The sequence below is a fragment of the Solanum lycopersicum genome, chromosome 1, assembly GCF_036512215.1.
Source record: "Solanum lycopersicum chromosome 1, SLM_r2.1".
NCBI lineage: Eukaryota > Viridiplantae > Streptophyta > Magnoliopsida > Solanales > Solanaceae > Solanum > Solanum lycopersicum.
The window spans coordinates 7,449,741-7,458,915 of NC_090800.1; the positions used below are offsets into that span (position 1 = coordinate 7,449,741).

The 9,175-nt window shown below is 35.6% G+C and overlaps 2 protein-coding genes across 2 annotated transcripts; both read left to right on the forward strand.

Annotated features, from left to right (window-relative positions):
- The first annotated feature begins 5,060 nt into the window (after positions 1-5,060).
- Positions 5,061-6,501, forward strand: LOC138340890 (uncharacterized). Its single transcript, XM_069293063.1, has 6 exons — positions 5,061-5,237; positions 5,295-5,407; positions 5,489-5,595; positions 5,700-5,907; positions 6,145-6,163; positions 6,214-6,501. The coding sequence occupies exons 1-6, from the start codon at positions 5,061-5,063 to the stop codon at positions 6,499-6,501; spliced, it is 912 nt and encodes a 303-aa protein (XP_069149164.1).
- A 420-nt stretch (positions 6,502-6,921) lies between these two features.
- LOC138340891 (uncharacterized) lies at positions 6,922-8,227 on the forward strand. The gene is made up of 3 exons (XM_069293064.1): positions 6,922-7,019; positions 7,868-7,970; positions 8,090-8,227. Exons 1-3 carry the CDS (start codon positions 6,922-6,924, stop codon positions 8,225-8,227), a joined length of 339 nt encoding a protein of 112 aa, XP_069149165.1.
- Positions 8,228-9,175: the final 948 nt, after the last annotated feature.

Genomic DNA, 9,175 nt, shown 5'->3' on the forward strand with positions numbered 1-9,175 from the left:
ATGATGGTTGCAGAATAGGTTAAAATGTCTGATCATCATGAAACGAGTCTAATATCCTACAACTTGATTTTCTTAAGTTAGTAGCAATTTACTTGTCATAATAGGTAAAATATACAAATTTCTTGATTTTTAAAAAAATATCTATTATGATAAATAAATAACGATAAAATAGTGTTAAATCAAAATAGTAAATTTGTGTATATCTTTACTTCACTAATAATTACGTTCTTTAGTGGTTACACTACAACAAAAATGATCAATAGCGGCAATTAATTCTCAATTGTAGCTAAATATGTATATTTAGCGGCAATTGACACTTTGTATATGTCCCTAAAGTCTTTAGCGACATTGGTTCTAATGGCACTTAACCAATGCCGGTAAAGGCTTTAGCACAATTTATTAATGTCAATATTTAATGCCGCTAAAAGTCATTTTTGTTGTAGTGTTATAGCATCTCACCCCAAATATGTTACATCATTGAGCTTAGCTACCACTAGAATATTACATAGCCTAGATTGGATTTGTGCATAGTATATATTACCATAAGCATAAGATATAAAATAGATATATTATAGAGCATCACATAGGAAATAACCTATAAAATCTAAATACAAAAGATTCAAAAAAAAAACTTTAAAGAACCTTTCTCGTTAGCTATTGAAATTTTTGCACTACTTATGGTTCTGATTAAATACTAATAATTTTATTTTTTGTATTTCAAAAATTAAATAGAAGTGAAACAAACATACACAACTTATCAAAGTCATTCTTATAAAAAGGAATATCTCAAATATAGTTTTTGATTTCTCATACTACATATAAAAGAATTTTCCATCACACAAGATAGGAACAACCAAAAAAACAAACAATTCCAAACAACTATTACAAGTATGTTAGTTGAAGAGTGTTAAGAGTTCAAAAATCTATTGAAGAATAAGCAACTATGATAGAAGCTAAGTATTTGAGATATACAAGAACTTCTACTAACTTTGAAATTTCAAACTAAAAATTGTTATAGCACAAATTCAAGAGTTCCAGCGCCAGCAGTTTGTCAAATGAACTTGGAATAGGTCCGTCTGCACTATTATGTGCCAGAGAAAGATTAATCAACTTATCGAGATCCCCTAAAGTGCTAAGAATCCTATCAAAAGAATTGATTTTTGACAAATCAATAAATTAATCTCAATGTATAATTTTCCACTTAATAAATTTAATAGCTCTCTTGAAACGATTCCAATAAACTCATTGTAAGTCAATGAAAAGATTTGATGTTTTTTGTATTTTTCTAAGTTCAATGGAATAATGCCACTTAGGTAGTTTGTTTATTGTGAATTATAGCCTTTGCAAGTTTGAAGGATGAAGTTGGTTTAGAGTAAAGAACTATGAGTTTATAGAATTTTACTCTTGTATTCACCACAAAATAGATGAAATTAGTGAATTTTTATGTTATATTAATCACTTTGGATAAGTAACAGGAAAAAGATTTAAATCTAAGAAAAAGTTGAGTTTAAAGGACTCTGTATAAATCAATTTTCTATTTGATTAGATACAACAACTAAAATAAAAATGAACTTTTAAATTGTGAATTTTTTAAAGGAAAGGGAGTATTTGCAGGGAGTTCATTCATGGACTAAGAAATAAATAGTATAGCACCAAATAAAGAAAAGAAAATTGCGATTAAAGAACATACAGTGTGATGACTCATTGATTGATTTCTAAAGAATACAGGAAGAAGATTTATCATCCTCTTCACTGTTGTGAATATCCTTCTTCTTAGTCGTATAAGGTTTAGTTGTGGTGAGAATGATTTAATGAGAGGCGCCGCTAAAATATGATTTTATATAGGAAAGATGAGGTACTAGGGTTTTCATAAAGTTGTTACAAACTTTGTTAAAATCTGTTTTTCTTCTAACTTTAATATAAACTAGTAAAAGTACCCTGACGATGCGCGGTGAATATTAACTATTTTTATCTAGATTTTTATATGTATACTTGAGTCTCATTCCTCTTATTTATGCGCTAATATTTAACATTTTTTCCTTGTCTATTATTTTTATGTCATATTGACTATTTTTTATCATCACATAGCCTATTAGTGATTTATTAATGTTCTTCTCTGACTTTTATCATCATTCGTTACTTTCCTTTTCATATCTAAATAGATTCTTTGTTATGATGCACCTATCGAGTCGTGCGGGCATATACTCAAACACCTAGGTAGGAGGACTGCCACAATAAAAAAATAAATGTGATAACACTCGTCTTATCACACCAAGATAAATTAGCTTAAAATGCAAATCATATGACAACAAAGCGGAAATAAAGACAACAAAGACATAGCTGCAGATAACTTGGCCAATCTTATAAAATACCCAAAACCTGATTGTCACATGTACAAAACCACTAGTATAATGCAACTAAATTGACATAAAATATAAGTCTCAAATGTTTTTGTTTCCAAAGTAGAAAAATAATATAATAAACGAATAAGAGGTTCGTCTCAAATGTTTTTCTTTCCATAGTAGCAATAAACGAGAGGGTCCGCTGAGATAACAAGTCGCTATCTTTCAAGTATCCACAAAAGAACCTCAGACGAAGATGAAGAGTATCATGATGACCCGAGCTCAAGTGTAGAAGCAAGGAGTGAGTACCATACAATACGATAATTAGCAAGCCAACAATAAATACAAGCTAAAGTAAAATAGAATACGAGTACTTCTTTCATAACCAACAAAACCTCTACAAATTACAATCTGTATAGAAATCATTCTAACCTAACAGATCACAATCTCAGGTAGTACCCAACTCAGAAGTAACACTTCAACGGTTATTGTAAAGCCCCATATCCAAAAAAAAGTACAAAAAATATAGATTTTCATAAGTTGGAGGTGCCAATGACGGAGCTAACTACAGATTTTCAGTCAACTTACGGTCTATTTGTCGAATCCATCGATAGGACAACTAACTCTCAATTCCAAGTCACAAACGATGGTTGGCTAGTACGGACTGTCAGTCGACTTATGGTCCGTTAGTGGACTCCATCGATTGATCAGCTTACTTTTAGTTCTCATTCGCAAACGAAAGTCGACCAGTACGGTCCGTCAGTCAACTTATGGTCCGTCAGTTGACTCCGTTGATTCCCTAGTTGACTTTTGACTCTCAGTCATAAATAACAGTTGACTAGTACGGTCCGTCAATCAACTTACAGTTAATCAGTTGACTCTATCGATTTGCCAACTGACTTTCAACTCTCAGTCAGAAATGACGGTCGACCAGTACGAAGCGTCAGTCAAATTACGGTCCGTTAGTCAACTCCGTCTGGTACTTTGACAACTTTTAAGTCATGGGTCTTTTAGTCTTTTCCCACTTCGTTTAAACCCTAAGATACATCGTTTTGACCCTCAATTATCATATAACATAACTAAAACTTACCTAAGTCAAATCATTAGATCAAAACATAGAAAATTAAAAATAAGAAAGGAGAACAAGGTCAAGAACCCTAGTTCAAGAAAACTACAAGGTTCCCTCAGTTCCAGTCCTGAAATCTAAATATTTCTCTGAGATTTCATCACCGGGTATGTGGGATTTCACTAATGGTTTTCTTTCACCCATTGAGTCCCTATTTTTCAGTCAGACTCTTGATTTCGATATCATGATTATACTAGGATTTCTAGAACTTTAAAAGAATTTGATGAATTAATTATTTATATGTTCGAAGTTAGATTATCATGCTATTACTCAGATTATTGCATGAATTTCAGAACCCTAGTTATGTATTTCTTTAGTGCTTGAATTACACATGCTAGGTCAGATATTTCAGTTACTTCAAATATACAAGCCTCAGTTATAAATGTATAATTACCAGATAAACTGTTGCATTCTTAGTTTTCATGTTTAGTTTGAACTATGCAGTATTTACTAAAACTCAATCAAGATAAGTTAACTACATAATTCATTGGGAGAAGCATAATATCGAGTTTGAATAGGGTTCAGCGTACCCAATTAGTCCCAGGACTACTAGCCAAGTAGGTTGTAAGTCCCCTCTATGGGAATCAGTTTAGTGATTATGCCAGCATGCCTTTATACCTATGACAAGGTATATTGGGTCCTCTCTATAGGGCATATACATTGGACTCCACATTTAGCTCATGTGATTTTATTATCGGTTATTAGTATCTCCCACAAATTAGTCAGACTCTATTGAATTGTCCATTTATAAGTATATTCAGTATTCAGTTCCAGCATGTTATAAATTGGTCTTTGCATTTAATTACCTCAACATTCAGTATATCATGTGCAGATTATTATAGTAGTTTTTGTGCTTGTTCAATTTTGTTCTATTTAAGCTTTACTCTCTCCTACATGCTCACTACCTTCAAGTACTAATGCATACGTGCTCTACATCTTCTCGTGATGTAGGTTGAGGTTCTCAGCATCCAGATCACGCATAGATCGATTCCCGATCTCCAGTTCATCAGATTCAGTGGTAAGTCCTCATTTCCGGGGACAATAGTCATGATTTAATTTCAGCCTTTTAGTCATTTAGTTTCAGTTTTTTCTAGACTTAGTTGGGGCTTGTTTTAGCATTTCTAGTCCAGTTTAGAGGCTATTTTGAGATATAGTTAGTTCAGCTTAGTATTGAGCTAATAATTTCTTTGTATTAAACTCATCAATTTTTCATATATCTCAATTATAACATATGGGTATTCCCATTTTTTAATATTAAGTATGATTTAGCTTTCGCAACACTTATATTATTTAGTATGCTCATGATCATGCCAGCAAGGTTAGCTAGGGATCACTTCTAGTCCTAGGTTCCATGTTTGCGTCTCAAGTGTAGCTCAGGGTGTGACAAACTTGGTATTATCAGAGCACTAGGTTCAAGAGTCCTAGGATGTTTGAAAAGCCGCACTAAGTAGAGTCCTTTTCAGGGGTGTGAAGTGCACGACATCTAAGGGAGGCTACAAGGTATTTTAGGGAAAAATTCACGTTGTTCTTACTTTTATCGTGCGTAAAGTATGATCTTATTCCACTCTAACTTGATGTTGTACGTTCATATCATGCCTCCTCGTACAACTTACGCTAGGAATGCAAACGCAGCTCCTCCATTTACAGATCAAGAAGTCTCCAATGTTGAGTTCAAATATGCCATACAGATGTTGACTCAGAGTATGACTAACCAGAACAATCAGGTTCTTGCTCGTGTGAATGAAAATGGTAAATCAGTAGAAGCAAGGGTCCATGTCTACGTTAGGATGAATTCACATGAGTTCTTATGATCACAAACTAAGAAGGATTCTCAAAATTTATTGGATGAGATCAAGAAGAACTTTAAGGTAATGCAAGTCACGGGGAATGATCGGGTTGAGTTGGCATCATACCAGTTGAAGGATGTTGCTCTTATCTGGTACACTCAGTGCTAGGAAAATAGGGGCTCAAATGCAGCTCCTATTACTTAGTATTGCTTTAGTAAGACCCTTCTGGATAGGTTTTTCCCAATACGGTTGAGAGAAGCAAAGGCTCATGAAATCATGAACTTGAGACGAGGAAAAATAACAGTACAAGAGTATGGATCAAGTTTAACCGACTCTCCAGGTATGCTCCTCACATGGTTGCTGACTCCAGGACTCAGATAAATAAGTTTTTGTATGGAGTGTCTGATTTGGTGAAAACTGAGTGTAGAAATTCTATGTTACTAGGAGATATGAACATCTCTAGTCTTATGACTCATGCTCAGCAAGTTGAGTGTGATAAGCTTAAGGAACAGGCTAAGGAGAATAAGAAGGCTAGGACTAGGAACTATGACTATTCTAAGCAGAAATCGGATGGTGAAAATCACTTGCAGAGTCACCAGAAGTTTTCAGCTCCAACCCCTTTGTTAGCTAGTGTTCCATCCTCCAAGAATAGGTAAGACTAGAAGGGTAGAGCACCAGGCTCTAATTCTCGGGAAGTGTTTTAGGCACCAAGACTTACCCCACTTACCCTAAGTGTGGTAAGAACTATCCAGACGGGTGTCTCGCCCCTAACTTAGAGTTGACATTTAAATCGAGAATCAACATCAGGTCCCAGTTATCCACACGAAAAGAAGGATGTTTTAGGTGCGGTCAGTACTTTCAAATGTTAAGGGATTGTCCTTGTATACAGGTTCAAGGAGGTGATAACGGTAAATCTTAGTTTGTAACTTCATTAGCACTAGCAAGTCGCCCGACTCAGCTCGGTAATTCATCTGGTATAGGTGGCAGTCAGTGCCAGAACAAGTTGTATGCTCTTCATGCTCGCCAGGATCAGGAAGGTTCTCCTGATGTAGTCACTGGTACATTACGTGTCTTTGACCTTGATGTTTTTTGCATTGTTAGATCTATGGTTTACTCTTTCTTTTGTCCTCACATAGCAGTCCAATTCAGTGTTAGTCCAAAAACTCTCTCAGAACCTTTCATAGTCTCTACTCCAGTCGGTGACCTAGTTATAGGTAGATGGGTATACAGAAATCGACCTGTCTGAGTCTCTCAAAAAGTCACCTAAGAAGATCTTGTAGAGTTAGAAATGGTAGACTTTGATGTCATTCTAGGCATGGATTGGTTACATTCTTGTTATGTGTCAGTCGATTATAGAACTAGGATTGTTCGTTTTCAGTTTCAGGATGAGTCAATCTAAGAATGGAGGGGTAGTAGTTTAGCGCCTATGGGTTGATTCATTTCTTACCTTACGGCCATAAAGATGATCTCTAAGGGTTATCTCTATCATCTAGTTCGGATCAAGGATTCTAGCTCTAAAACCCCAACTCTTGAGTCAATTCTAATAGTCAATGAGTTTCAAAAAGTATTTCTATAAGATCTTCCCAGAGTGCCTACCGAAAGGGAAATCAACTTTGGAATTGATCTCTATCAAGATAACCATCCTGTTTCTATTCCTCCTTAAAGAATGGCTCCAGTGGAGCATAAGGATTTGAAAGATCAGTTGAAAGACCTTCTAGATAAGGGCTTCATCAGACCAGGTATTTCACTATGGGGTGCACCAGTGTAGTTCGTAAAGAAGAAAGATGGTTCTCTTAGAATGTGCATTGACTATAGACAGTTGAACAAGGTCACGATCAAGAATAAGTATTCCATACCCAGGATTGATGACTTGTTAGACTAACTTCAAGGTGCTAGTCATTTATGAAAGATAGACTTCAGATTGGGTTATCATCAGCTTAGAGTCAGAGACAGTAACATTTAAAAAGCAACTTTTAGAAATCGGTATATTCATTATGAATTTTAGGTGTGTTGTTAAACCTAACCAATGCTCCTGCAACTTTCATGGATTTGATGAACAAAGTGTTTAAATAGTACTGGGACTTGTTTGGTATTGTCTTCATTTATGATATCATCATTTACTCTAGAAATGAGGAAAAACATGTGAGTCATTTAAGAATTGTTCTATAGACTCTCAAGGATCGCTAATTATTCACTAAGTTTAGCAAATGTGAGTTCTGGTTGCAATCTGTTGCTTTCCTTAGTCACGTTGTATCTAGTGAAGAGATTCGAGTGGATTCACAAAAAATAGAAGTAGTGAAACAATGGCCCAGTTCTACCTCTGTTATAGATAACAACAGTTTCTTGGGTCTAGTGGGTTTTTATAAAAGGTTCATGGAAGGATTTTCGTCCATAGCCTCACCATTGACTAGGTTAACTTAGAAGATGGTCAAGTTTTAACGGTCAGATGATTGTGAGAAAAGCTTTGCGTAATTTAAAACTAGATTGACTACAGCTCATGTATTAACTCTTCTAGAGGGTTTAGATGGTTATGTGATCTACTGTGATGCATCCATAGTTGGCCTAGGTTTTTTGTTGATGCAACGATATAAGGTTATATCTTATTCCTTTAGATATCTTAAGGTTCATGAGAAGAATTATCCAACTCATGACCTCGAGCTTGCAAAAGTGGTGTTTGCACTCAAAATCTGGAGACACTACTTGTATGGTGTTCACGTAGATGTGTTCACTGATCATAAGAGCCTTCAGTATGTGTTCACCTAGAAAGAGTTGAATTTTCGCCAGAGGAGATAGCTAGAGTTCCTTGAGGATTATGATATGAGTGTGCATCTCAGGTTGACGAAGAAAGAAAGGAGCTAGTGAAGGATGTTCACAGGCTTACTCGCTTAGGAGTTCGCCTTATGAGAATATCAGACAGTGGTGTAACAGTTCAGAATGGGGCAGAATCTTCTTTTGTATTGGAAGTTAAGTAAAATCAAGACAGTGATCCAAGGGTAGATTGTATGTTCCTGATGTGGGTTAGTTGAAAAAGCATATCCTTGCAGAAGCCCATCACTCCAGATATTCTATTCATCCAGGTGCCACTAAGATGTACCAGGATTTGGGGGAAGTCTATTAGTGGAACGGCATGAAGAGGTAAATAGCAGACTTTGTGAGTAAGTGCCCCAATTGCCAGCACGTCAAGGTAGAATATCATAAATCAGGAGGTATGACTCAAGAGATGAATATTCCTACTTAGAAGTGGGATATGATCAATATGGATTTCATCACAGGGTTACCTTTTACTCGCATACAACATGACTCCATTTGAGCGATAGTTGACAGGATAACTAAGTCTCTCGCTTTTTGGCGGTCAAGACTACAGGTTCGGCAAAGTACTATGTCAAGCTTTACATTAATGAAATTGTGAGGTTTCATGGGTTTTCTTTCTCTATCATCTCAGATAGAGGTCCTCACTTTAACTTTCATTTTCAGAAGGGTCTTGGTACTTAAGTTAACCTTTAGTACAACATTTCATCCACAGACGGATGGACAGGCAAAGCGTACCATTCAGACCTTAGAGGATATGTTGAGATCTTATGTGATGGATTTCAAGGGTAGTTGGGATGATCACCTTACTCTTATTGAGTATTCCTACAACAATAACTACCATTTCAGCATTCAGATGGCCCCTTATTGGGTGTAGATATAGATATCCTGTTAGTTGGTTTGAAGTATGTGAAGCAACTTTGATAGAGCCAGATTTAGTCCTTTATGCAATGGATAAAGTGAAACTCATTAGAGATAGAATTAAGACAGCCTAAATTTGTTAGAAATCTTATGCAAATGTAAGGAGAAGGGAACTAGAGTTCCAAGTTTATGATTGGGTTATTCCTAAAAGTTTCACCTATGAAGGGGGTGATGGGATTTGGCAAGAAAGG

Bases quoted from the DNA above. Each gene is read 5' to 3' on its own strand.
- LOC138340890 (XM_069293063.1), top strand. From the start codon at position 5,061: ATGCCTCCTCGTACAACTTACGCTAGGAATGCAAACGCAGCTCCTCCA. The intron at 5,408-5,488 runs GTACACTCAGTG...CCTTCTGGATAG, and splicing joins AAGGATGTTGCTCTTATCTG to GTTTTTCCCAATACGGTTGA. The intron at 5,596-5,699 runs GTATGCTCCTCA...CTATGTTACTAG, and splicing joins AAGTTTAACCGACTCTCCAG to GAGATATGAACATCTCTAGT.
- LOC138340891 (XM_069293064.1), top strand. From the start codon at position 6,922: ATGGCTCCAGTGGAGCATAAGGATTTGAAAGATCAGTTGAAAGACCTT. The intron at 7,020-7,867 runs GTAGTTCGTAAA...TTATTCCTTTAG, and splicing joins TCACTATGGGGTGCACCAGT to ATATCTTAAGGTTCATGAGA. The intron at 7,971-8,089 runs GTAGATGTGTTC...TGTGCATCTCAG, and splicing joins ACTACTTGTATGGTGTTCAC to GTTGACGAAGAAAGAAAGGA.